Genomic DNA, 27,381 nt, shown 5'->3' with positions numbered 1-27,381 from the left:
ATTAATAGTAAGGATATATTTTTTTTAATGTTTAACGTATTAGTCCATAAATATTTTGTATTTTAATAATTTAGCCTTGTAAATACGTTATTGTAGTTAATTAGTAACTGCCATTAAGAATATATAATAAATTAGAAGTCAGCTGACCCAGATATGGGTGTCAGCTCAAATCACAAAACTTCGTTTCTCATGATTTCAGGTGTTTCAGATCTCAGTTCGGAAATCTGATTTGACATTTCTCGATTCAGAGGCGGAGTTCGTGGAGTCGGTGAGATCTGTACATTTTCTTGAAGCTCAGATTGAAGAAGAAATGGGCTGCACATTTTCTGGATTGAATGCTTTCTACGATGCCGCGAATAGCGGTGGGGATGTGTGGATCAATGAGAACAGGTTTAGAATCGTAAGGCAGCTCGGTGAAGGTGGCTTTGCTTATGTTTTCCTCGTCAAGGAGGTGCTCGCTGATTCATCTTCAGACTCTGTCCGCGGTGGTTTGCGCAAGAAATTCAAGGACTCCGCTCATCTATCTGGTTTCAACTTTCTCTCCCTCTCACGCGCACACATTATTTGTTTCTTATTTTTTGTTGTGCTGACTGTTTACGAACTTCTTGATCCGCGAAATTTGATATATTGCATCTTCATCGATAGGTTCATTCCGAGCGAAACAATCTAGTTATGTGGTTTTATGATCTTGGCCGATTTGCGTTTGAATCTGAATCTATGTCAATGGTTTTTCTTAATCCAGCATGGCATTCGCACGGCCGTTTCGGTAGTTTTCCAGCTGATCTGAATGTATAACGAAGATTTCATTTTGCTGTAGCCTAATTAATCAAAAAAACGAAGTTGTTCATACGACTCGTCAATTTAAGTTTCGAAATGTAAATTAAGCTTAAGTTGTGATTCGAATTTCATTTTTTTTTTTCAATCTTCAAAGAGTTTTAGGCTGCTATGCCCTCTGCTACATTCATTTGTGCAAGCACGTATGTTTTTGTATCGAATACGATGCAGCGGCTACTTACTTTTGACTAAGAAATTTGGGTTTGCTGCTCTGTCTCTCTTCTTTGATAGTTTATTAAATTTGGTATCTGTAGTGATGTTTTTAATATATTTAGTCTTACAGGTATTTACAATGACTAATTACTTGCTCTCTCGCTTGTTTCGGATGTGGATGCTTCATCTATGAATATCTTCATAATTGGGTTCTGCTGCGATCTCTTCATAATTAATTTATAGATAATCATGTCATTCATTTTTGGGTTTTACCTCCATCTTTTTCTAACGGACATAATATGTGAGATCCCACATCGATTGGAGAGGGGAACGGAGCATCCTTATAAAGGTGTGGAAACCTCTCCATAGTAGACGCGTTTTAAAACCATGAGCTTGACGGCGATACATAATGGACTAAAGTAGACAATATCTGCGAGTGGTGGGCTAGGACTAGGGCTGTTACATAATATTTTATATTTGCAATCATTCTTCGACCAAGATTGAAAGATTTGTTTCTTCCTGGATAGAAGTGTTATAATGTGCAAAAATTTGTTTCAGAGTGCCATTCTAATGAGAATACATTTTCTATTTCCAGGCTAGTCAACCAACTAAAACCAGCTTTTGTTGCTTTATTTGCACAGATGATGGTTCATACGCATTGAAAAAGGTGCTCATTCAGAATAATGAACAGCTGGAATTGGTGAAAGAGGAGATCCGTGTTTCATCTCTGTTTAGTCATCCCAATCTTCTTCCTCTTCTCGATCATGCTATAATAGCTACTAAGGTGATTGTCAAGGCCCTAGACCTAATAAAAAAGTTTATTTGATGAGAAAAGCAGTAAAATCCTTGTGTGATCAACCTTACCTCTTTTTCTCCTCTTAAAGCGAATTGCATGTGAACATACAATTCCAATTTCCTTGCATACATTGAGAATATTGTTTGGAATAATTGTTGTCTCGAAAGCATTTACTGACTTAAAAATGAAATTTATCCTCGGTGTACACTTTTTACCTTTTTAGTAAAATTTGGGTTCATGGTTCTGTCTCCTTTTTAGTAAAATTTAGTAAAATTTATCCTCGGTGTACACTTTTTACCTTTTTACCTTAAAATTTATCCTCCATGGTGATGTACACTATGTGTGGTTATCTCTGCTATTTTATGTCTTCCTCTCAGTATATCCTTATATGTTTTCATTTATATTTACCATTTTTGTATCAATGGTTAGCCAACTCAAGAACGATCTTGGCACCATGAAGCGTACTTACTATTTCCAGTACATTTGGATGGAACATTATTGGACAATGCGGAAACCATGAAAGCAAAAAAGGAATTCTTCTCAACTTCAGATGTTTTACAAATATTTCGACAGGTAACTTGGAGTTTGAAACTTCAAATAATTTATCTTCTCTTTTAACATTTTTAGGGATTGTTTTTGTTGCATCATAAATTCTATAATGTTGTTCTTGTCATGGTGTTCAACCGTCCTCTGCCGGATATTTTAAAAGGTCCTAATCTATTTGAATTTTCCATTGGCCTCTTCTACTTCTTCCCCCTTCTTTAAACACTAAGAGATTATGGTATCATGCATGCTTTGGAAAGTCCTTTTTTCTTACGGATTGAATTAATTGAACACAGCTATGTGCGGGTCTCAAGCACATGCACAATTTTGATCCCCCATATGCACACAATGACATCAAACCTGGTAATGTTCTCATAACATATAGAAAGGGCCAGCCTCCTCTTGCTATATTGATGGATTTCGGAAGTGCTCGACCTGCAAGGAGGCATATTAGCTCTCGTTCAGAAGCACTGCAGTTACAGGTTACCTCTATCGCAGTTCTTTCTTCAAGTCCACTACAGTTAAACCATATCAGTTTGGACTTCTGCCACATGAAACTTTCCAGATAAATGCGAACTTTTTGCACTTCACTCTTAAGTTAGATAAAAATATACATGAGCTGATAATTATCATAATTTGCTGTGTAGGAATGGGCAGCCGAACACTGTTCTGCTCCTTTCCGAGCTCCTGAGTTGTGGGATTGTGCAAGCTATGCAAATGTTGACGAAAGAACTGATATCTGGTCATTAGGATGCACTCTATATGCAATAATGTAAGCACCAATTTTTTACCCTGAAGTTGTGATTATTTTATGGATTTTGGAATTGTATGCACGTGCCACAACTTATGTAAATACCTCCCATGCATGCTGCAATGCTGGAATTCCTGTCTACTCGTCAACCCCTCCTAGTTTTGCTCCCTTTTTCTTTCTTTCTGTTATTTACACTAGAATAAATGTGGAGATGGCAGTTAGGTCAACTGAGAAAACTGTAAATCATGGATATAAGTGCTTTAGAATGATTCTTTTTATTTTTTTTTTTTGAGAATGAGTTCGTATTTTTTCTGCCATGATTGCCTATCAATCTCTCTCCGATTTTTTCCTTTTAATATCTATGATATTTTAGATTAGATGGTGACTTCTGTGAATATATTCAACAAGTTATAAGAAAATTTTGTCGTCGCTAATAGACTGTACGTCTGTTTATCATAGGTATGGTGTATCTCCATTTGAATACGTGCTTGGCGAATCTGGAGGAAGCTTACAGTTAGCGATCATAAATGTACAGATCAAGTGGCCGGCTGGGCCAAGTCCTCAATATCCCGATGCTCTTCATCAGTTTGTGAAGTGGATGCTTCAGCCACAGGCTGCAGTCCGTCCGCGCATTGATGATATTGTAATTCATGTTGACAAGCTTATCTCAAAGTTCAACTGAGACATAATGGAAATGAGGCAAACATCGGATCCTTATTCTCGTTGGGAGTTAAATTACATTGAGCTACCTGGCTTTTCATGGCTGACAACTGGCATTACTTGCTGTGGAAATAAAGCAGGAGCTGTTCCTATTCCAATGTTATACAGTTAATCGTCATAGTATAGGCAATTGCTCAATGTTCTTGGACTATCCATGAGAATCATATAGCTATAATATTTTTGTAATTTATACAACTACAGATTATTCTCATCTTCTTGATTATAGTTGCAGAAAATGCACCATTGTGCTACCCACATAATTTATGTTTCTTGAAGCATATATTTGTCTTCAAGAGTTTCCTGAGCCTAATATTGCTCCCTAGCATTAAATTATGCTATTGTATGAATGTATATTGATTGAATTACCTCGATATATCATTCAGTGCTTTAGCAATTATTCTTTCTTCAGCTTTGCATCACATTAAATTTAGCATCAGGTCATATCTTTCAGACTTCATGGTTACATGATGATACCCACGAAGGAAAGCTGAGGTCCCAGAAACTTGAATTTGTCTTAAATGGATTGATGATGTACACGGGCGGAGAAAGAATCCATCATTTTATTCTTCTTTCAAGGGCTAAAGATGGAGTTTCTGTTTGCAAGCAGGAAGCGAGCAATGCGGGCAAATCTTCTCTTCTTCTCTTTGATCGGTTTCCATTGAGGACTTCAAGTGTGTTCTTCAAGAAGATATTTGATTAAAAGCTTCGTGTACTGCAACAAGAATTGGAAAATCACACATGAAAGAAAAAGATAAATCCTCGGAATTTACGCTGTACTGCAACAAGATCAAGTGGGTAAAACATAATTCTTTGTTTTGCTTTATTTCCTGCCATATTGATTGTATGTTGCAAATAATTTGGGTTCTACAGGGGAGTGGGAATTTCTTTTTATAATATTGATTTGACTAATCTTCAAAGCTACTGTCCCTACAGGAATCAAATAAGGGAATTAATTCTCCACTTCCCAGCCGCCCCAGTACCCTTGGAAATGTTCTGGATGCCAAGCCACACTGCATGCTTCTCCACTCTTGTTAGTTTATTTGACATTCAGATAAATAATAAATAGATGTTTTAGATAACTATTTGCAAATTTAGATATGCTTTTAAATTGCACGGCTTTGAAGAATATTGTTGAAATGAAGGTGAGTAAGAAGTGAAAATACAGTATTCATAAATGTTAGTTTCTGTTAAAAATTCTCTTGGAATCTAACGAAATTCTGTTCAATGTTTTGGTTTAAAAATTTCCATCTTCTAGCATCGTTACCAAATTATTGCTTAGTTGGATGTTTAGGTATAAATTAAGGTGAATCCCATTTTATAAGAACAAAGCAAGGGAGAGATGACAATTATATGGAAAGAGTTCTTGCAAGGGAACTCTCCCATCCCATATATCTTTGGAGGTTTCGCCATTGTTTTTGGAATCACTTCTGCTGTTCTTTTTTTCCTTGCTTGCTCTCACCAAATGCAGATGCGAAATTCTCCTATCAACGACGACAAAGAAAAAGCAAGCAAGAACACAGGAAACGAGCAGTTTGATACTACTCCAAATATAGCCGTAATCATGGCTGGGGATGATCATCCCAGGTACATGGCAAAGCCTGTCTCTTTTGTTGGGAATTAGTGAGTTGATGAGCGTTGAAGAAAGAAAAGTAGAAGCTGTTTGGTTATAGTGAGATTCTTGGAGAAATGTACGGAAAGTAGTGTCATAAAGAAAGATAAATTTTTAACTATTTGACCTAAGAACTGAGCTCTTACTGTAAGAAACTTTCTTCAGTTTTGTTGTACTAATCTATTTCTGATTATGAAAAAAAAAAAGTGATCTTCTTTAGGATTAGTTCATCTCTCTTACTCGAAAATTAAGTCCCATAGACCTGAAATTAGATGGCAACCGTAGTTTACAGAGAAACATACTACATGCTCATGAGAACCCAGAAGGTAACTTGTGTCAGACAAACTAGAAGTGCAGGGGCCAAGTGGCCTTTGCAAGGTCCTCCCATCCCTAGTAGAAGCAGATATCTAGGCAACAATAGCGACCCAAGCCAGCACGACTATTTGACAACCGAGAAAATTCAAACCATACCATCATTTGGGGGGGGGGGGGATTGTTGTGTGTGTGTGTGGTTGGGGGAGAAAGAGAAAGGGAGAGGGAACTTACAATCCTCTGCAAAACCCATCACCTCTAGACTTGGTTTCCCCTTGAAGAGGTACAATTGGAGGGTATGGCTGATATTGACCATGTTGCATTGGATCACACACAGGTGGGGCAACGGCTGGTCCAGTATCTTTGAAAGTATACTACGGACAATAAATTCAGAACAAAATTTCCTACAATAATTGGTATCTTCCCTTTTTTCTTCCTTCAAAGGTAACTACTGTAAACAAGAATAAGTAGAGATGAAAAGTTGAAAAGTTACCCATTGCTTGTCTGAAAATCAAATTCATCTGGCATGAATAGTTCTTTACTTTAAGTGGATTTCTTTCCATTGAGAATCTTATCTTGCAAAAGCAGCTACAACTAATGAACAATCATTGGAGGTTGAATGTGCATTGAATTATGCAGGATATAGAACAGGGTGAGGACTCAAGGTGTTCACTTTTGCATATAAAAATTACGATTGCTTATGGAGTGGTTGCTTTGCATTGTAAATTTTCTACATCTACTGAGAGAAGGATACAATGTGAACAGTTGTTTGTGAGGAAAGAAAATAGGCAGTTCTCTTGAATATTAGGTAACCTGCTGCATCACAGCAAGACACCACCAAACTTAACTCCAACTGCATAACAACAAGCTACATTCGTAATACTGCTGCCTCAAGGAGAATATGTGTGAGGAACGATACGAACATCGACACGTCTTTAGGGGAAATCCCGATTTTCACCTCGGCAATGGTACCTCCCATAGCCTTAAATATGTCTAGTTGATATATTTTTAGTGTTTTGTTCAGATTTATGGCATATATTATAAACTTGTTTGTGGAGTAGTACGTTTATAGAGATGGGAATAGGGCAAATCTATGAGCAGGAAGGACAGGTTTGAATTTAGGTCTATTCTTGTACATGCCTATCCAAGCCCTTTAGAATAAATTAAGTAGCCACTCCTCCGTATAAGAATGGATTGTATCCAAGAAAACACATGGGTAGGGGGTTGGGAACTACTTAGAATTGTGAGCTAGTCCGGTGAAAAATAGACAGAACAGACATATTTGGAGAGACATAAGATCATAGTTAAAGATACAATTGTTGGCCATGAGCTTTTAGAAAGTAACTATTGGTTCAAAGAGAACATTATAATAATGAATATCCAAAGATTTGGACAACTTTGAATTGTCTCTTTCAGTTCTTCAACTGCAGCCATTAAGGGCAGAAAGTTCCAACTTGCATGTGGTGCTAAGCTATTATTATAAGGTACTGCTTGTATATTCCTTAACAAAATACTAAAAATGGGCCTTCTCAGGTACACTATTTGTTTCCCCTCCTCTCTCTGTACTCACAGAAAAAGATGAAGTAAAACGGGAAAAAGAAAAGCTCCTGTTCATTATAATTTAAAACAGCTTGAGTTCTGAACACTTCTCTGTTATATTTGAACTGAGATTTTCCTTACGTTACGTGAATTTTGAGCCATATTTTAGTATTAGAAAAGAAAAACTTGGTAAAGATGATATGAAGATATAAAGGGGGAGTAAATGTTGAGCTTTAGAAAAAAAAATGAATGGGGCTCCCATAATGTGCAAGCGATATGAAGATATAAACACCAGGCGGTGTGCCAGCAAGGACACTAGACTCCGAAAGGGGGTGGATTGTGAGATCACACATCAATTGAAGAGATGAATGAGTGCAAGCGAGGACGATAGGTCCCGAAAGGGGGGTGGATTGTGAGATCCCACATCAGTTGGAGAAGAGAATGAAACGTTATTTATAAAGGTGTGGAAACATCTCCCTGACAGACGCGTTTTGAGAGAAAACTGGAAACAGAAAGTCCAAAAAAGACCATATCTGTTAGCGATGAGTTTGGATTGTCGTTACACGAATAGTGTTTGACGACATTGTGTTGATTACAAAACCATATCTTGGATTCTCACGTGGAGGCTCTGTGCGAAGGGCAAGGTGCAAAAAAGGACAAACACCAAGAATGATACATGGGCCAAACACTGTCTAGTGAGTCTGCATAACAAGTCATGGTGAAAGGGGAAGAGAGTGGGGAACAACTAAGCCATGTTTACGAGTGAGGGGGGCAAGGGATGGCCAAACCATCTGGATTTTTGAACTCTTAACTTCGTTTTGTTCCTGTCCTTCCTATCAATGAGGTCCCCATTAATAGGACTACTCACTTACCTCAGCCAAATGATGTGCAAAAAAAAACCAGCTATTCTTTTGTTTGAACTCCAAAACTTCAAACGGACCCTTGAATGCAACATTTGAGTTGTTTTTGTTGGTTTAATCTTGAAAACCAACCAAGTTTTCTCTGATACAACAAAAGAAAATGATACCCATTTGTTCATCTTTATTGATTCTTTACATTCTTTTCACATGGAAGAGAGAGAGAGAGGAAAGCATGAAAAAAGAAAACTGGTCATTTCAAGAGTAAATGCAGAAGTAAATTATGGGAGCTGTCTGTCTGATAACAGTTATTTCACTTATGAACACTGTTTCAGAAGGAAGTAGCAACAATAGCAAAAGGACATTTGCTTCCTTTCCAGTTCATTTCATTAAAGCTTTAATTAATCCTTGAAACTAGAAATGACATTTTCCAAGGAGCTGGATTGCCAATTGGGCTATGGCACACCCATTTTTATGGAACCAAATAATTGAGCTGAAAAAAAAAAACAACCAAACAAACAAACAAACAGGAAAACAGCCACGTTCATCAACCTGAAACATGAGTCACAATCCTGCTTTCTGAGGCCCTGAACCTGCAAATACAAAGAAGACAGAAAAACAAAAAAAAACAGGCAGATTTTTCTTTTCTCTTCTTTTTCTTTCTTGTATGTGACAAATTTTCTGAGTTGTTTGCTCTGTAAACCTAACTCCTTGTTGGGTTTGTTGCATTTTGTTCTTCCTCAGGGTGAAAATACATTAAACAGGAAAAGAAAACAAATGGAAGAACCAAAAGACAGAAAGGAATAAGAATTCTGAAGGTGAGATAGGTAATGTAAGGGTTATTAAGAGGTCCATTTCCATGCTATTTAAGAACATAAGTCTTATATTCTCTCTAGTTCTGTAGGGCTGAGCTAACCCATCTCTCTGCATTTAAAGCTACCTCTTCTAATAATGATAGAATGCAGAGAAGAGTTAAGATGATTGCCATCTTCTGAGAAGAACCAACCCCCCCATGTCCTTTCAAATTCAAGAAACTTTAGCATGTTTGTATGTATATCTTTTGCAATAAGAAGGATTTCTCTTTCATGGACACCTTCTTCTAATCCTTCTAGCTGTCTTCTGCTCAGTGAAAAAGTCAGACAATTTATTTGCCTTTGGATTTCCAGGTGGTGCAGTGAGGGTTTTTATCTCTACCCATTAAGAACTTGTGTGTGTTTTTTTTCATGTTTTTTAAAAAATTGGGTTTTGTAGCTTTCATATAATTAGACAAGCCTGTTTGGGTCAGAGAGGTAGCAAAAGGGTATGAATGGTTTCCTCAGGTGTCTAAATTCGGCCTTCCCCCCATTCTGTTCTTGTTCTTGTTCTGTGTTCTGTGTTCTGTGTTCCTTAAACTCCTCGAATTGCTTGTGTCCAGTTATGGAGCCATCCCAAATGTTTGGAGTTTCAGAAGAATGTCACAGCAGTGAATCTGGTTGGACTATGTATATTGGATCCCCTGCGGCTGCTGATGGTTCCAGTGATGTTGATACTGGTGCAGCTTCTGATGAAGAAGATGAAGAACACAAAGGCTATTATGATATTAACCAAGATGACAGCGATGACTCCATGGCTTCTGATGCTTCTTCAGGCCCAAGTCATCAACAAAGACGCCACCCATTTGGAGGAATGAAGAATCCCCCCCATGCTTTGCTGCCTCTCTTCACCCACCAGAACAAGCCAAACTCTTGCTTAGAAACCAAACCCAAACCCAAACCCAAGAAGCCATTAAAGAAGAAGCAAAGAGCTGAAAGAAAAGAAGTGAAAGAGCCAAAGAGCTCAGTTCAGAGCAGCTCCAAGGCAAGAAAGAGCATCTGGATGGGTAAAAGAAGCTAAGGGGAAGAAGCTCAGTTCTTATTTCATTGGGTATTTCATTTATGTTTGTTACTATGTTTTCCTCTACTTATGTTCTGTGGTTCCTGTTCTTTTTGTGTAACAAGCAGCCATTTATTTACAACAATCCAGACAAACAAACTACAGTGATCCATATGAGCTTCATATTAGCCATTAATGGATGTTTTTCCTTACAGAAACCGAGCTTCTAAAGAACACATGAATGGATGTTTTTTCTTATTTTTCTCCATTGCCCTCTTTTCATTAAATAAAAAAAGTATTATTATTTTCAAAAAAAATTTAAAAATTGAAAACAGAGGATTTTACAATCATAGGTAAAAGAAAAAGTGTTAGACAATCCCACGTGGTTGAATGCGATATCGAATTTGATCTTTACGGTTTCAAAATAACTACGACACGATCCATCCATCCCATTTAATTCTTTAAATGTCACATCATCAAAATATTGGTAAAAAAAAAAAAACGAGGGTTAAATATTATAAAATAATAAAATGAATTTTTGAGTAATGTTTTTTTTTTTTGAAATATTGTTCCAAATCTTAGAAGGTACATTTTGTGATTAACATGTGGTAAAGTATTAAGAACAAATGATTTATTATTATTTAATTTTATTGATTCGAAATTTAATGTGTTATTATTTTGGTGAAGGAAATAATATGTATGCGAAAAACGACGTGGTTTTGTGTCAGAGAGAAAATTGTTGGTGCGCACGTGGAGAGAGAGTGGGTTTATTTTTTTAAATTTTTAAAATTTTAAATTTTAAAAAAGAAATAATAATAATAAAAAATAGTAATAATTAGGAGAAAGATATTGACAAGTGTGCAGAAAAGGGGGCCAATATGAAGAGCAATGCTTCCCCATAACCCTACAACTCTTCTTAAATGTGCCTTCTTATTTGCATCTTTCACTCCAATAATACTCTTTCCACTATTTTTCATTTTTTTTTAAATATATATGTTATTTTATATTTTATAAATAAAAAAATTAGATAAATATAATTTTTTATTACAAGAAAATATATTCCGTAGAAGCAGGTCTCCATGGAGACCTACCCCGAATAGGGTGAAAAATTATCGTTTGAACATAGAGGGAGTGGAGAGAAATTTCTCCCCATTAAATAAACGGGGACGAAGATTATATTCTCCATCCCCACTCCATCTCGTCCAATCTCCCGTATAAAAGTAAACGTTTTATTACTATTTTGATTTTTTTTTTTTTTATAATGTGTTCATTTTAAACGTTATATTATTCCATTTTAGTTTTTATATTTGAATTTTAGTTCATGAATTTTCAATAAAAACTTATTTTTCTAACTTTTTAAAATTATTTATGGGCCTTCCATAAAAGTTATTATTAATTAACCTAAATAAAATTAAAATTATTTTAGAAGGAGCCCGGGCCCAAATCATATCGGAAGCATGTCAAAATGATGGGCTTTTAGGCAAAAGCAACTTGCAGGCCGGCCCATATAAAAAGCCCAAATTAATTACCCATTTCATGATCTCATCCACTTTTGTGGCCCAAGAAGTTCATTGTTCACACATTTACCCCTTAATTATAAATTATTTACCGAATTTACACAAATTTGGTAAACGGATGATCATATTCTATAACAACAACTCAAAACAATTTGACAATTTCCATCACTTGCTGATATCGAGGAGCTTCTTTAATGGCTGTGGTGGCGCCGCCATTCTCCTGCCGTTACCGCGCTCCAACTATACGTAAACTAACTTCCAACTCAATTTTAAAATGTTCCTTTCTTTCAATTTCATCTCCAGAATTATCTTTCTCTGTCTCTGCTCAAACCCATCAAGCTCAATCCATCAAGCTGGTTTCTGAACTCTCACTTCTTGAAGAGATTTGCGAGCTCTGTGAAGCGGGTGATCTCAATGGAGCTCTTGATTTTCTTCAGAGAGGATGGAAGAACAATGGTGGTTATGATTTGGTGCAGAGAAAGGAAGCCATGGGTGTGTTGTTGCAGAAATGTGGGCAGTTTAAAGACGTTGAAATTGGCCGCGAACTTGATGAAATGTTGCGCGTCTCCTCTCAGTTCAGCGGCGACTTTGTTCTCAATACCCGTCTCATCACTATGTACTCCATGTGTGGGTATCCTTCGGATGCTCGATTGGTTTTTGATCGTTTGCAGAACAGGAAGTTGTTTCAGTGGAATGCACTTGTTAGTGGGTATGTTAGAAATGAACTGTACGACGAGGCGATTCACACTTTCATTGAGTTGATATCGGTAACTGAGTTTCAACCTGATAACTTTACACTGCCTTGCTTGATTAAGGCCTGTACAGGGAAGTGTGATGTTCGTTTGGGGCAATCGGTTCATGGGATGGCGGTGAAAATGGGATTCATCATGGATTTGTTTGTGGGTAATGCGATGATTTCGCTGTATGGAAAATGTGGCCTTGTAGATGAAGCCATCAAGGTGTTTGACAAAATGCCTGAACGAAACTTGATATCATGGAATTCGTTGATTTGTGGGTTTTCTGAGAATCAATTATGGCTGGAAGCTTTTGGTGCGTTTAGGAGGCTTTTGGAGAGTGGCGATGGCTTGATTCCGGATGTTGCTACAATAGTAACTTTGTTGCCTGTGTGTTCAGGAGAAGGAGATGTAGATATGGGAATGGTAATCCATGGGATGGCACTGAAACTGGGGCTTGTTCGTGAACTAATGGTATGCAATGCTTTGGTTGACATGTATTCAAAATGCGGTTATTTATCACAAGCAGCACTTTTATTTCATAAGATTGAGAACAAAAATGTAGTTTCTTGGAATTCCATGGTTGGTGCATATTCTAGGGAAGGATTCGTACATGAAACATTTGAACTGTTGAGAAAGATGTGGATGGAAGAAGAAATGATCAAAGTAAACGAGGTCACCATTTTGAATTTGTTACCTGCTTGTTTGGAAGAAACTGAACTGTTGAGTTTGAGGGAACTTCATGGATATTCACTCAGACATTGGTTTCAATACGACAAATCGATAAATAACGCGTTCATAGCCGCCTATGCCAAGTGTGGATCATTGAGTTCTGCTGAGCATGTCTTCTCTGGTATGGATACTAAGTCAGTTAGCTCTTGGAATGCAATCATAGGTGGATATGCCCACAATGGTGATCCACGAAAGGCTTTCGATTTTTATTTTCGGATGAGACGTTCGGGTTTCATTCTTGACTATTTTAGCATCAGTACCCTACTATTGGCTTGTGCCCGTTTGAGACATCTACATTATGGTAAAGAGATACATGGATTTGTTCTAAGGAATGGATTAGAGATGGATTCATTTGTAGCTGTCTCATTACTATCACTTTATATCCATTGTTCTAAACCATTCTATGCCAGAACTTTCTTTGAGAGGATCGAAGTTAAAAACTCAGTGTGTTGGAATGCAATGCTTTCTGGCTATTCTCAAAACGAACTTCCAAACGAAGCAATCTCTTTCTTTCGTCAAATGCTTTCTGAAGGACTCAAACCGAACGAGATCGCCATGGCGAGTGTCCTTGGGGCTTGTTCTGAGCTATCAGCCCTGAGTCTAGGAAGAGAAGTTCATTGCTTTGTCTTGAAAAACCGTCTTATAGAAGACAATTTCATTGCTTGTTCGCTCATGGACATGTATGCCAAAAGCGGCTGTTTGGGACGATCTCAACGAATATTTAACGGGTTAAACGAGAAAGAAGCAGCTTCATGGAACGTGATGATCACAGGATTTGGTGTGCATGGACAAGGTAACAAGGCCGTGGAGCTGTTTGAGGAGATGCAAAGATTAAATAAGCAGCCTGATAGGTTCACTTTTCTAGGAGTTTTGCAGGCATGTTGTCATGCTGGATTGGTGTCAGAGGGGCTAAATTATCTTGCTCAAATGCAGAGTTTGTACAAACTAGAACCGGAACTTGAACACTATGCTTGTGTGATCGACATGCTCGGTAGAGCAGGTCGACTAAATGAAGCTTTAAACCTCATAAATGAGATGCCTGAAGAACCAGATGCTAAAATCTGGAGCTCATTGCTCAGTTCTAGTAGAACTTACAGTGATCTAGCAATGGGAGAAAAAGCTGCTGAGAAGTTGCTTGCACTGGAAGCAAACAAAGCTGACAGCTACATTTTGCTCTCTAACTTGTATGCAACAGCAGGAAAATGGGATCTTGTGCGAATGGTGCGACAGAAAATGAAGGATCTCAACCTTCAGAAAGCGGCTGGCTGCAGTTGGATTGAACTTGGAGGTAAAATCTATAGTTTTATAGCGGGTAACGACTTGTCGATTCTCGATTCAAACAAGATTCGAAAGATGTGGAATAGACTGGAGAAACAGATTGTGGAAATTGGCTACACACCTGATTCTAGTTGTGTTCTTCATGAATTGGAAGAGGAGGAAAAGATTAAGATATTGAAGGAGCATAGTGAGAAGCTAGCAATTTCTTTTGGCTTCTTGAACACGAAAGAAGGCACTACGTTAAGAATCTGCAAGAATCTAAGAATTTGTAGAGATTGTCACAATGCAGCCAAGTTCATAAGCAAAGCCGCCAAAAGGGAGATCATTATTAGAGACAATAAGCGTTTTCATCACTTCAAAAATGGGATTTGTTCATGTGGAGATTATTGGTAGAGGAAGATCATCAAACTATTTCTTGATTTTTCTTCAAGATTCTCAGATCAGTACCCAGAAAAGGAAATGGGGCAAATTGCAAAATGATCTTAAATTTGCTTAAAATCATAAACCAAGAAAAAAAGAATTGGAAGATCAAATTTTGATCAATGGGTTCATCCGTTACTGAAATGAAACTTCAACCCATCAAAATCTATATTGGGAGAAGAGAATGAAAAATGTCTATTTTTTATAATTATTTTTTAATTTTTATGTTTGAGCCCTTTATAAGGTTTGGCGAGAAGAGAACAATTTTGTAGCACTGTCTATTATATTAATTCGTTTCCCATTCTCATTCCCACGTGAAGTTTCGTTCGCCTTTCAGAAAATCTAGAAGATAGAACAGTGATTTGAAGAGCGGCATGCCGTCGTCTGCATCAGCTCCGGCCTCTCCTCCGTCGGCGTCTCATTCGCAGAATTCTGCTACTCAACCTTCCCCGCGCAAGCACTTGGTTTGTTTCTTCTTTATTCTCCTCTCCTTGTTTTTCTGGTGCTTTTGCTGACTCTTTTTGGCTTTCAATGACTTTGCAGGCCGATGCTGCAACCAATAATGACGGACTTTTTGATACGGACGAGAAGAAACCCGATTTATCGGATCAATTTGAGTATGACCCTTTCTTATTCTTCCTCTCTGTGCTTGATTTGAAGTTTTCCTTTGCTTTTGAAGTCGAAATTGGTACTGTTTCAATATCTCAACAGTTTCAACTGCAGTTCCTTTCACTTCGCGATCTTTTGGGTGGTTTTCCCTCCGATTTGTTTGAATATTTTATTGGCAAAATTTATGAATAACGCACGTTTCTGTTCTCTTGTTGTCTCTGCGAATCGAAATTGAACATGAAGTTTTAGGTTGCCATAAGTTTCACATGTTCTCTGTAATCTGCCTTCATAAAACTTTCCGATCCATTTTATGAAGAAAGAGATGTATTAGAAGGGAAAAAGAAAACCCTAGTTCGTTGCTTGCATCATCTCTAGATTTAGTCAGAACTTTTGTTCATCAATGAAAGATAAAATTGGGAAGACTCAGTTTTCCTCAAGCATAAGTATATAAAACTACTACAAATGGGACCTTAGATATTCAAGTTTGTGAGAGAGACATCATTGTCATATTAGCTCTGATGGGGAATTTCCTTTGTTCATCCATGAAATGTGAAGGTTTGAACTTATAAGAGTCAGTTCTTGCTCTCTAGTTTATTAATACTCTGACTGAACTGAAATCATGGCAGTTATCTTTCTAAACCTCCGAAGTTCAGTTATGAACAAAAACAACATCTGGAAGTTGTTTAATCTTGTTTTCTTCTTCTTCTTTTTTTCAGTTCTCACCTTCATGAAAACTTAGTTACTTCTCCTCTGCTACATGATTGAATTTACTATTTTGATCTTTGTTAGCTCTCATACAGTGACTGCCTATTATATTACCATCGGTTATTGATTTTTGTTAGATACCACATTGGTTGGGGAGGAGAACAAAACATTCCTTATAAGGTTGTGGAAACCTCTTACTACTAGACGCATTTAAAAACCTTGAGGGGAAGCCCAAAAGGGAAAGTCCAAAGAAGACATTGTTGCCGGCTGGGGTTTGGGCTGTTACAAATAGTATCAGAGCCAGAGAATGCTGGCCCCCAAGGAAGATGTATTGTGAGATCCTACCTCGGTTGGAGAGGGGAACGAAACGTTTCTTATAAGGGTGTGGAAACGTCTCCCTAGAAGGACAATATTTGTTAGCGGTAGCTTGGGCCGTTACAATTTTAGAGTTCTTGATTTAGTGAAATATGAGGAGACAGTTGAGTGGTGCATGTTTCGTTTTTTTTTTTTTCCAATAAACGGAGGCATTGGGGGCAACTCATGGCCTCCACTCTCTCTAACTCTGGGAAGACTTGGCCTACCTGGGCTTCTCCTGCAGAGACAATTATTTGTGTATTTGCTTGTTTAAGGACTATACTTTGCTTGCTTCCAATTATCCGTATATTGAATGCATGCCAATAGGCAATAGTCTCCTTTGGACCCTTTGACTATAGTGTGTATCTAAATTAACAAGAATTTGTTCTCCTTGATAATGATAGTGGTTCAATGTCGTGCTATGCTCTTTATTGTTTCCAGAGATTTTGATAACTTCAATTCCATTGAGAAGTACAAGAAGTATGAAGCTGACTACGCTCAACGCCTAATGGCCAAATACTTCTCAAAGAAAAACCTCTATGGAGGTAGGTATAATTGGTATATCTCTTTATTATATTTATTGATGCCCCCATTCCTGCATATGGAAACATCCACCATTTTTGCAGGAAACATCTATGAAGAGAACACAACCATTGATGACGAGATTATAAAGTCGAGCAGGTATAGTCGAGAATCGGCTTTTCATTTATCCTCGTTCTTGTAATTGTGATGATCATGAGGTGAATTCTGTATGAATCTGTGTTACAGGTGGCCTTGTACACGCTCATTTGCTGACCCTTTGCAGGGTTTTGAAGATCACAGAAGCAGCTGTTCAACATCCACCATGGAAACCCACGGTACCATCTCAAATGGGAAAAATGCTGTGAAGAAGAGTGGATGATATACTTGGGAATGAAGAAGATGAAGCTCGGTATAGATGATTCTTGGTAACGCATTTAAATTATTTTAAACCCTTTTTAACTATTAGACAAATATTCGCATTTAAATTATTTTCAATTCTTACGCTATTTCTGGGAAGTTTAAAGATTTGAACCTTCAACCTTAACAAAAACTATAGAAATATTAGTGTTTCTGATTCAGACGAGAATCAAATTAAATTTTAATATAGTGATTAAGAATTCAAAAGAAAAGTCCTGATTCTTAACTGTTCTTCCCTAAATGTTGTATTGCTTTACAAGAAGAAAAAGAAGAGTTCATGAACCCGTTTACCATTTACTTGTTCAATTTTGTAAATTATATATAAAGTTAAATCAGTTTGTTGGTGCGCTCATGATTAAATTTCATAGCGTAATGGGTGTAGCGTGAAACCCAATTCCCTCGCTTCTTCCTCCGCTTTAATCCCATCCATACAGACACAACAAAATCTATTTCTATTGCCTTCTTCTTCCTTCTTCTTCTTCACTCAGAACCTCGACGGAAGCGGTGATGGCGCACCAGTTTGATCGGAGTCGATCGCCTCGATTCTGTTGCATTCTAAAACGCCGTCTTCTAGATCGAACCACTCTGGACAATCGTGCACTGGCAAACCAAAAAATCGAGCCACGCAGAGAGGGGATCTTCGCCGGTCATCGTAATTGGCTGAAAGGAACATGGAGCATAGCTTTTCTTCTCGTTTCACCGGAGCAGCGAATAATGGAAGTGGCAGCTTTTTGGTGATAATTTTCTACCTCTAATCTCTTCATCTTCTTCTTCTTTATTTATTTATTTTTTTTTTTCCTCTCTCTCTCTCCTTTTGCGGGAAATGGGAACATATTTCAGACTTTGTGTGAACCAGCTGAGATGTTGGGTTTGTAGCAACCGGCCCATCTCAAAATGGGCCTGCTTTGCTGATGGCCCAATACGATTTGTTTGGGCCGAGTATATTAATAACTGCCAACAATAATTTGGGAAGGAATAAAAATTTCATGTTTTTGTGTACTAAATTTCTAAAATTCTAAATAATTTCTAGTAATTGAAATATTAAAAAAAATAATATAGTAATTTTGGAAAAATAGATAAATTGAAAGGAAATTTATTTGTAATTTAGGCTGTAAGGGAAGCAAAGGAACAGATGGGCATGCAGGGAGAAGAGAAGAATGTGAGGTCCAGCGAGCCAAGGGAAAAAAGAAGGAAGAGGAGGAGGAAGAATGAGAAAGGATCACGTGGCAAAGCACGTGAGTGGGAACACGTCATCAGAAAACCCTGTGAGAGATCTGGAAAATGACCCATACACGACAGGTCAGTATGGAAAAGCGAGCACATGCTCCCAGCCTCCCCACTACCCTTTCTTTCTTTCTTTCTTTTTTTATTTTTTCCTAAATTGATTTATTTTTGGTGGGACCGGGTCCGGAAATTTGTGGGTCCCACCTGGCAGATTTCTGTCCACGTGACGCCGTCACGAGAAAGAGAGATGTAGAGATGGAGAGATTCAGATATCCCACCGCCCCTCGCATGCCCGGCACGTGCCTTCCCCCGTACTATTATTTCCCTGCCTTCCCCTTCTCCCTTTTTCTTTTTCCTTTTTTTCATCCCTCCATTCTAATTTCATCTTCCTACCATCTAAACCACCACTTTCTATTTCCGGCCTTTTTTTTTCCCCCCTTTCTCTACGGTGGTATTACATTCCCTTCCAATTTCAAACACAATAATTTTATTATCATTTTATTTCTACATTATTATTTTATAATTTCAACTCTTAGAAATTAACCAAAATTATTTTCCCTTACACCATTAGTTAAATATACCCTAACTTTAGTAAATATAATCCAAATTAACTATTTCATGTTTTTCTAAAAATTTTAAGAGACAACTTTGTTGGTTAAAAAATCAACATTAATTATTTATATTTTTGAAATTCAAAAAAAAAAAAGAAACAAGACAACCTATGATTGCCATCAACACATTTTCCAATGATTTAATAAACTTGTTGAATTTACACGGACTGGGGTGACCAAACCCAAACGTAACGGAATCCGTTAAAACGGGGGAGAGACGGCGTGAAAAGTGGATGGGTCTAAAGGCGGGGAATAGAGTTTGGTTTAGGGTCCCCACCGCACGCGAGGAGGCGGAGAGATGAAGGGCAGAGGATGGGCGCACGTGAGAGGGTTGGGGGAGATCACGTGCAGTGACCATTCAATTAAAACGACATCACTTAATACCCCTATCCGTCATCCTATTCTTTGGGCCCTTGTAGAAACTCAGGAACTAAATGGTCCCCTCTCACATGCCCTTCCTTCTCCCTCTAAAATCCTCCCCATTAAATTATTATTATTTTTGGCATATACTTTAAACTCCCTCAGACGTTACTGGGTAGGACAATATTAATTTTAATAATCCATCCTCTTTTTATTATTATTATTATTATTTCATAAACTTTAATATAAAATCATAGCTGAAATTCAAAAATTAAAAAGAAAGCCGCCTTAGTCTACCATACAATGAACAATCCACAAATTTAATTTTTAATTTTTGAGGGGCAAGAAAAAAAAAAAAAAAAACAAAACAAAAGGCATCGCTTAAAAGAAAATAAAGTGGGTACTGCCAACGGAGTGTGTTGAGTTGGCCACGTGATGGAGGGGAGGGAGAGAGGATGTGATGGGCAAAACATTTTTTTAATCACGTGATACCTTCCGGATGAAACGGAGAAACTGCCACGCGTGCATTGACATCAAAAAAATTAATTTGTGTATTAGGCTGTAATTAAATTAAAGTAATGGAAAGTTTGATTGGATATTATGCGACAGTCACGCGCTTATGATTTGTTAACGGATCCCTAAACGGATTTCCTTCTCCAGAGAATGTTTATGTTACGGGGGAAACACTCTGTTCTGTTACCATAATAATAAATATTCTTTTTTTTTTCTTTTATTTAAATTACTATATTTTTATTTTATTATTTATTTTACCGCCACCTCATCCACTTCATTAATTCCCGCCATTTCCGCGGCCGCTTTTGCTGCTTCCCCATAATACCTTTCCCCGTTCTTTGCGTACACTCATAATATTGTTTTATTAATATTCCAAATTTTATTTCTCTACTTTTAATTAACTAAAATATTTTTTATTTTAATTCCTGAGAATCTTTTGTTACTACATGTAGCTCTCACCCTACCTACCCTTTTATTTTAACTTTATTTATGGTTTTTCTTTTCTCCACATAATAAATATAATTAAAAAATATTAAATTTTAAATTTATTTTGTTTTTTTAATTATTTTTTTCTTTTTGGGTGAGAGGGACATGAGCAGAGAGTTGCAGGGGTTTGGTCGGCTGTGCTAATCCGCAGTTTCCTTTTTACGAACGTCGTCGTTTTCCGCAGTTCTTTTTGCACGTGAGTTGCAGGTCAACTTCAACTACTTTGCCCCACTCACTCACCGCTCCTCCCCATTTTTTTTTACCCCATTTACCTTTTCTTAATTCCGTAAAAATTACTACTCTTTTTTAACCGTCAACACGATTTTACAACACCGAGTTAAAAGACATTAAAAAAAAAGCTCCGAGATTCGGTTGCGTGAATTTAATTTAAATTAATGAAGCAATAAGCATATGATATAATATATATATGTGTGTGTGTATACTGCTTGTTTATGTGACCTCCATGTTCTTCCAGTTTTATTAGCGATATTATATTAATAGCAAAGGGATGTGAACCTTATATTATATTAAAAAGAAAACATATATGTTGCTAAATACATTGTCACGCCAAGCTGTTACCTGTTGCTTTATGTGCACAAACATTGTCAATCATTTTCCAACTAAATCTAATTACATTAACCGGCTTCATTTATAACTCTTTTTAAATTATTTTACTATAATAACTTATAAATAAATTCAGTTCACATTGGGATTTGTGGCATGATCATTTTTTTAATATATGATGTGTATTTTTATTTATTAAATGATATGGATTTCAAGCGTGGAAATTAGAATTTATTTATTTTCAATTGCGTGTTCCCTAAAAAATAAATACACTATTTATTTATTTATTATTATTATTATTATTATTTTGTATTTTGTATTTTAAAAAAAGGGATTAAAATGTGAAATTGATTGGCCTCCATGAAGCGTTACCAGACACAGAAGCAAACGGGATGGGGAATTCGTTGTGAGTAACGCCGTCAGCCCCGCCGGAACGTCGTCTGTCAAACGGCGTCGTGGAACAAATGGAAAAAGGGACAAGCGCCGTGTGTATAAAAAGATCTGACTGTCACTGTAGGGAGAAAAGAGGGAGTTTCTTCCGACCTCAAGCCTCGTCTTCCGCCGCGCTGTTTGTTGTTCTCTTACAAACATTGGATTACAGAGACAAAAGAATTCAGATCGAAACCTGTTCTTTTGTCATTTTTATAAAAATCTTTGGAGTTTTCGAGTTTTTGATTTAATCCGGCCAATTCTGAAGATAAGGTTCCAGAATTGAACTCCATTATCGTTTTGCTCAAGCACTCTTCGAACTGGTAAAACCTTCTGAATTTCAATTTTGTTTCGATTTGAATTCTCGCGTTTGCTGTTCGTAGTGGAATGACTTCTTACGTGTATCTTGGATTATAGATCCTCTGAATTTTGTTGTGGTGAAGAATTGCTTCCTCCATAATTTGATGATCGGAAGTGATTTTCTCGAGAAACAATCAGAATTCAGGAATCGCGCGAAAAGCAAGTACCTAATGCGAGTATAAGAAAACCTAGGTTTGTCGTGAAGAACTGAGTTCGTTTCGTCTGGGAGATCTTCAGCAGCCGGAGAGTTGCTCCAGATAATTGTTATTTTGGCTGATTTCCATGCCTGGTGTGGATCTAAGAATTAATTCAAGAAATTCCCCGCTCTTTTTCGCTCCGGAATCCAACAATCGAGCTCTGAATTTCCTAGAGCAGTTCCATTTCCGAAGCGATACAAATCAAAATTCCGTGAGAATTCATCTTCCTGTTGTGGAAGTTCAATTCCAAAATTGGCATAAATTCCGATGGAACTTCCTCAACCCCGACCGTTTGGAGCCGAAGGTACTTCCTCTTCCTCACAAATCCAAATTTAACTCGGATTGCTGATTTTCCATTTCAATTGTCTCTGCAATTACCATCTCTGTTTGTTTTCAACTAGAAAATCGATTCAACTTTCACGTTTCAACAATAAAATAACCACAAAAATTTAGAATCCCGAAACAGAAATTGGTTTAACAGAATACAATCTTGAACGTGCTTGAACAGGAAGCAAATCAACACATGACTTCCTCTCACTGTACACCCATTCAAGTCCACAGCTAGATCCAAGACCATCTCAACAAGGTATTCATTAATTTCTTTTTCAATTTTAATTTGAAATATTTTTATGTTGAATTAAGGCCTGGGGCTTATTTTTAAAAGGAAGGGAAAAGGGAAGGAAATCGAGAAACGTATATGCACGTGATACGCATTGAATCATGAAACTGGGGCCATCAAACATTTATAAAAGCGTAGTCTCAGGCAGGCAGGGCTGGCTGGGCTAACCGTATAAAAGCGTTGCCTCAGCGGTTAGCAGCTACCACCCAATTTCTGATTGGGAGCAGCGGCGTCACTCCGGGGACCCCTCTGGCCCTTGATTTGACATCTCACATGACCCGATTTCTTCCTCTTTATTTTTTTTCCCATTTCTTCACACTACAGCTAAAAATTGGTTTTCTTTCCTTTCTTCTTTTTCCTTTTTTAAATCTCCATTATCTACATATCATCTCAACTTGATAATTCATTTGAAGGTTGGAAGAGTGTGATTCAAAATCCTAGATACTTTTTTCTTTTGGGGGTGAAAAATTAGTTTAATAATGAGTTGTAGAAAGAGAATCTCCTCAAAAAATGAGTCTTACTAAAATTTGTAGCCACTGAATGATTTTTTTGCAATAAATTAGGATGGTTTTGGTTTAACAATTTAATTTCGGATGGAACAGGTGGTTATCTTAAAACACACGATTTCCTGCAACCACAAGAGCGCATTAGGAAGGGCAGTACCAAGGAAGAGACGGATGTGGAGACGCCACCGCCACCAGCACCGCCTCCTTCCGTCGAGCATGTTCTTCCCGGAGGAATCGGGACTTACAGTATAAGTCACGTTTCGTATTTAGATCAGAGGGTTCTGCCAAAGCCGGAAGGGTCAGTTTTCACTGGTGCTCGATCGAGTAGCAGCGGCGAGAGAAATGATGAAAACTCCAACGGAAGTTGTTTCGCGGCGGCCGGAAGTGGATTCGCTCTTTGGGAAGAATGTGCATCGAAAAAGGGAAAGACAGGGAAGGAGAATATTGTGGGAGATAGACCCCATGGTATGAACTAACAAAACCTTCTCATTTGCATTATTGCATGCAAACACTAATATCATTCTATTATTATTTCAAGGTTTAGAATAATAAATAGTTGAAGAAAGGTTGAAATTGAATGGTCACATAATCAGATCTGTTTAATTTATTTTAATGATGTTAAAATTGGCATAAAAGGAAAAAAAAAAATATATAGTTTTGGAATGTGAAATATGAGACTGCTTTGTATTTCCATTACTGATAATAATTACTTATTTTTTATTTTTTATATTTTGTATTTCAAATACAATTTAACCTTAAAAATATTTTAATTTCTCTTGACGTTGAGAGCTTATAGGTGTATATATATTGGATTTTCAATAATATTCTATAATTTTAAAAATTATGCCAATAAAAGAGGCAACAAAAAAAAAAAAAAAAATTGGGAAATTTATTTATTTATTTTAATCTTTGGGGCTGAAAAAATGAAGGAAAATAGAGAAATAAAGAATCGAGCTTAGAGTATGGGCTGGGCTATAAGGTATTTAGCCCATACAGCAAATCAGTTGTTTCTGTTCTCTTCGCTATTTTTATTATTTTCTTTCAATTCTGGGTTGCGGACAGAACCTCGGGCGAGCGCGAGCCAATGGACGGCGTCCGTGGAGCGGCCGTCGCAATCCTCTTCCAACAACCATCACAACGCTTTCAGTTGTCTCTCATCCTCTCAGTCAGTTTTTATCTCTCTCTCTCTTTCTTCTTTTCAGTTCCATTCTGAAATTCGAACTGGAACTGATTCCAAGGAAATTTTAATAGGCCGACAGGAACGAAGAACCCAAGCTTCATGGAGATGCTCAAGTCGGCCAAGAGTACCTCTCAGGACGAGGAACTTGACGACGATGGTGACTTTGTCATCAAGAAAGAGACCTCTACCGCCAATAAAGGTATTATGCTAATACCAGACAACAATTCTTCCAAATTTCTCCTTTTACTGTATTAAATGCATTTCCTCTTTACAAAACGTTTCGAAATGTTTCTGCAGGAGGATTGAGGATTAAAGTTGATGGGAACAGCTCTGATCAAAAGGCGAACACTCCTAGATCAAAGCACTCTGCTACTGAACAGCGAAGAAGAAGCAAGATAAACGACAGGCAAGCGTTTCTTCTATTATTCAACTTACAGTTTGTTCGTTTGTCAGTCGGTCAGTGAATTATTGCTGTCAAACGGAACGTCTTCGATGATTACCTTTTTTCTGATCTGCTTTGTTTATATACTCGATAATATGACGGCAGCTTGCAGAACCTGTAGTGTAAATTGCTGTAACGTTCATATTAGGATTGTAATTCTTGGAACGTTACAGCAATTTACTAGTATTTTAAAACAAGATTTCAATTTATGACTACAACTTGAGCTTCATTACTTCTGGCCAAATCATAGTTAGATAGAATTTACACAATTCATACCCCTTTGTCGACTATATAAGGGGCAAAGTAGTTGATTTCGTGTGTCAGCTTAGCTCTTTTTTTTAAGCTCTGGCGGGATACCTTTATGGATTGATCTCTATTGGAACGAGAAGTGAAGAGTGTTATGCAGTGTTTTTTTCTGCACCCCTCTTGAAGTGTTCTTTGCAGTAGTTTCTGTAATAATTATACCTAAGCAGATGCTAGTAGGCACAAGTATAAAAGTCTTTATGTAGCTCCTCTAGCTTTGTAAAGTTTATTTGTCTAATGAACTTTTCTCTCTCCTATATTAAAGAGAGGTAGCATTCCTCTTGTAGGTTGGTACCAACTGCTGCTTGTATAACATCTTTACTGCCTGTTATACAGATTTCAAATGCTTAGAGGCCTCATTCCTCATAGTGACCAAAAGAGGGACAAGGCATCTTTCTTATTAGAGGTACGCTTCTTGTTAATTCCTTTTACTTTTTCCAAGAATGGAATCGTGACTTTGCAAATCTTGTAGTTTCATTTTATTGACTTTGCAAATCTTTTTTTCAGGTAGTCGACTACATTCAGTTCTTACAAGAAAAGGTCCAAAAGTACGAAGGTTCATACCAAGAATGGAATCGTGAAATGGCAAAACTGGTGCCCTTGGTAATTGCATGCTTCTAGCTTTTTTTTTTTTTTTCTTTCTTTCAATTTGTAATTTGAAAGATTGCCTACTCTAGTTTTTAGCTTATGGATCGGCATGTTTTATATGTGCAATTTGTCTATAAAGGAATCTGCATGTGGCTTGTACTTAAGGTCTTAATCAATTTAGTAAATTGATCGTCCGTATACAACTAAATTTCTTTTCTACATTTAACCTTTTGGCTGCACAGAGAAACAACCAACGGAGTGTAGATGTTTATAACGATCAATCTCGAGGGATGAGTAGTGGTTCTGTTCCTGCACTAGTTTTAGCAGCAAAGTTCGTTGAGAAAAATACTCCGTTATCTCCAATTGTTCCTGGGAGTTCACATAATGTGGTAGATTCTGACACAGGTTCTGCTTCTACCTTGAAAGCAGTCGATCGCCATTCTGGAAGAACAAGTAATGCATTGCCGTTTCCCACGACAGTGCCGCCAAAACTCTACGCATCTACACGGGATGGAAGTGTAGTGCCTCAACACCCAAAGCAATTTGCATCTGAAACGGATCATCCCTCATTACGTCCCCAAAACCGGTCATGTGAGGCCAGGTGCCACAATAGCGATGTTGCTGTTGCAAGTGAAATGCAGAAAGAACAAGATTTGACCATTGAAGGGGGCACCATTAACATCTCAAGTGTATATTCTCAAGGGTGAGCTTTTGTAATTTCTATCAGCTTGGCCATTTGACCTTCTTATCTCTGTCGTTGGTCTCTTTAATCTACTATTTCTCTAATGTTCTTGTTCAATATGAATCATAAGCCTTCAAAATTTGTTTATGTGGAGAGGTTGTTACCGAGCAGCTACCATATTGGTGGGAATTCTTATTGTATAAAGCAGCAGTTTGACTACCGAACGACTAATCAACTACATTTTGATTTGGGTTTGCAGGTTATTAAATACTCTCACACACGCGTTACAGAGTTCTGGAGTGGATCTATCGCAGGCCAGGATCTCTGTGCAAATAGAACTCGGTAAGCGGGCAACTAGGAGAGCCGTATCTCCAACATCTATTGTTAAGGTAATCTGATGCTATCTTGATCTTATTTCTACTTTATCATATGATCTCTTGCCTAGAAAACAATATTCATGTTATATGACTCTGCTACATTGTTTTCATTATTTATAGGATGTGGATATTCCCATAAACGATATGGCAACCACGCACTCTAGAGCTTCAGCGACAGAGGATTCTGAGAGAGCCACAAAGAAGCTCAAGACTGCCGAAAGCTAGTATGAGAATTCCAGTCTTTTCATGATCGTTCGTAATTTGTTCATTTTTTAGGGGCGACTCTTTCCTTTTTTGGGGGTTCCCATGCGTCTGCCACTGGTTTCAAAACCATACAATTATCCAAAATTTATGTCCAGCTTAATTCATTTTTCTAGGGATACCTACCCTACACAATGGTATGTAACATTATCCAAAATTCTTCTTTCTATTGTCATAATTAAGGCTTCCACCATAGCATTGAGAAGCCGCTTTTTCCTTTTCTATGTAAATTATAATTGCATTTTTATGGAAAGCCTTCGCCTTCAAATATGTTTCTTTCAACCTATAAAGAAAGTAACCTTTGAAGATATATGTTGAGATTTGGATATATGCAATGACTTCAACCATTGAAGATATATTGCCTCTTGAACAACAACTGGCGTTTAAAAGGAATGAAAAGTTAGTGTGGCATAGTCAACAAGGAAC

At 37.4% G+C, this 27,381-nt stretch overlaps 4 protein-coding genes across 9 annotated transcripts; all 4 read left to right on the top strand.

The window, feature by feature from the left end:
- The first annotated feature begins 133 nt into the window (after positions 1–133).
- On the top strand, positions 134–4,090 carry LOC111485333 (serine/threonine-protein kinase 16-like). The gene is made up of 6 exons (XM_023132158.1): positions 134–527; positions 1,629–1,771; positions 2,213–2,356; positions 2,623–2,808; positions 2,974–3,098; positions 3,537–4,090. The coding sequence occupies exons 1-6, from the start codon at positions 311–313 to the stop codon at positions 3,757–3,759; spliced, it is 1,038 nt and encodes a 345-aa protein (XP_022987926.1). The 5' UTR covers positions 134–310; the 3' UTR covers positions 3,760–4,090.
- A 701-nt stretch (positions 4,091–4,791) lies between these two features.
- On the top strand, positions 4,792–10,178 carry LOC111485335. Of its 5 annotated transcripts, none has more exons than XM_023132162.1 (3): positions 4,792–5,381; positions 6,358–6,686; positions 9,529–10,178. In XM_023132162.1, exons 2-3 carry the CDS (start codon positions 6,620–6,622, stop codon positions 9,984–9,986), a joined length of 525 nt encoding a protein of 174 aa, XP_022987930.1. In that variant the 5' UTR covers positions 4,792–5,381; positions 6,358–6,619; the 3' UTR covers positions 9,987–10,178. The 5 variants fall into 5 exon arrangements, with proteins under 5 accessions (XP_022987930.1, XP_022987928.1, XP_022987933.1 ...); XM_023132160.1 differs by having other exon boundaries at positions 6,056–6,686; XM_023132165.1 differs by lacking the exons at positions 4,792–5,381; positions 6,358–6,686 and adding an exon at positions 8,355–8,932.
- Positions 10,179–11,647: 1,469 nt separating this feature from the next.
- LOC111485330 (pentatricopeptide repeat-containing protein At1g18485) lies at positions 11,648–16,860 on the top strand. Its single transcript, XM_023132154.1, has 3 exons — positions 11,648–15,110; positions 15,190–15,263; positions 16,756–16,860. Exon 1 carries the CDS (start codon positions 11,677–11,679, stop codon positions 14,617–14,619), a length of 2,943 nt encoding a protein of 980 aa, XP_022987922.1. The 5' UTR covers positions 11,648–11,676; the 3' UTR covers positions 14,620–15,110; positions 15,190–15,263; positions 16,756–16,860.
- A 4,657-nt stretch (positions 16,861–21,517) lies between these two features.
- On the top strand, positions 21,518–27,225 carry LOC111485331 (transcription factor BIM1-like). 2 transcript variants are annotated; one of them, XM_023132156.1, is made up of 12 exons: positions 21,518–21,763; positions 21,929–22,301; positions 22,506–22,583; positions 23,219–23,587; positions 24,185–24,287; positions 24,374–24,501; positions 24,600–24,708; positions 25,384–25,453; positions 25,555–25,650; positions 25,878–26,338; positions 26,577–26,706; positions 26,815–27,225. In XM_023132156.1, the coding sequence occupies exons 2-12, from the start codon at positions 22,265–22,267 to the stop codon at positions 26,917–26,919; spliced, it is 1,686 nt and encodes a 561-aa protein (XP_022987924.1). In that variant the 5' UTR covers positions 21,518–21,763; positions 21,929–22,264; the 3' UTR covers positions 26,920–27,225. The 2 variants fall into 2 exon arrangements, with proteins under 2 accessions (XP_022987924.1, XP_022987923.1); XM_023132155.1 differs by having other exon boundaries at positions 21,858–22,301.
- Positions 27,226–27,381: the final 156 nt, after the last annotated feature.

This window comes from Cucurbita maxima, unplaced genomic scaffold, assembly GCF_002738345.1.
Source record: "Cucurbita maxima cultivar Rimu unplaced genomic scaffold, Cmax_1.0 Cma_Scf00010, whole genome shotgun sequence".
NCBI lineage: Eukaryota > Viridiplantae > Streptophyta > Magnoliopsida > Cucurbitales > Cucurbitaceae > Cucurbita > Cucurbita maxima.
This window is presented reverse-complemented; position numbering and strand designations above follow the sequence as displayed.

What these genes read in the sequence shown, in the direction of transcription:
- LOC111485333 (XM_023132158.1), top strand. Translation starts at nt 311, where the DNA reads ATGGGCTGCACATTTTCTGGATTGAATGCTTTCTACGATGCCGCGAAT. An exon ending in GGACTCCGCTCATCTATCTG is followed by an intron (nt 528 to 1,628) that starts GTTTCAACTTTC and finishes TTATTTGCACAG; the next exon opens with ATGATGGTTCATACGCATTG. An exon ending in CAGAAGCACTGCAGTTACAG is followed by an intron (nt 2,809 to 2,973) that starts GTTACCTCTATC and finishes TTTGCTGTGTAG; the next exon opens with GAATGGGCAGCCGAACACTG.
- LOC111485335 (XM_023132162.1), top strand. Translation starts at nt 6,620, where the DNA reads ATGTGTGAGGAACGATACGAACATCGACACGTCTTTAGGGGAAATCCC. An exon ending in CGATTTTCACCTCGGCAATG is followed by an intron (nt 6,687 to 9,528) that starts GTACCTCCCATA and finishes GCTTGTGTCCAG; the next exon opens with TTATGGAGCCATCCCAAATG.
- LOC111485330 (XM_023132154.1), top strand. Translation starts at nt 11,677, where the DNA reads ATGGCTGTGGTGGCGCCGCCATTCTCCTGCCGTTACCGCGCTCCAACT.
- LOC111485331 (XM_023132156.1), top strand. Translation starts at nt 22,265, where the DNA reads ATGGAACTTCCTCAACCCCGACCGTTTGGAGCCGAAG. An exon ending in GACCTCTACCGCCAATAAAG is followed by an intron (nt 24,502 to 24,599) that starts GTATTATGCTAA and finishes ATGTTTCTGCAG; the next exon opens with GAGGATTGAGGATTAAAGTT. An exon ending in CTCCAACATCTATTGTTAAG is followed by an intron (nt 26,707 to 26,814) that starts GTAATCTGATGC and finishes CATTATTTATAG; the next exon opens with GATGTGGATATTCCCATAAA.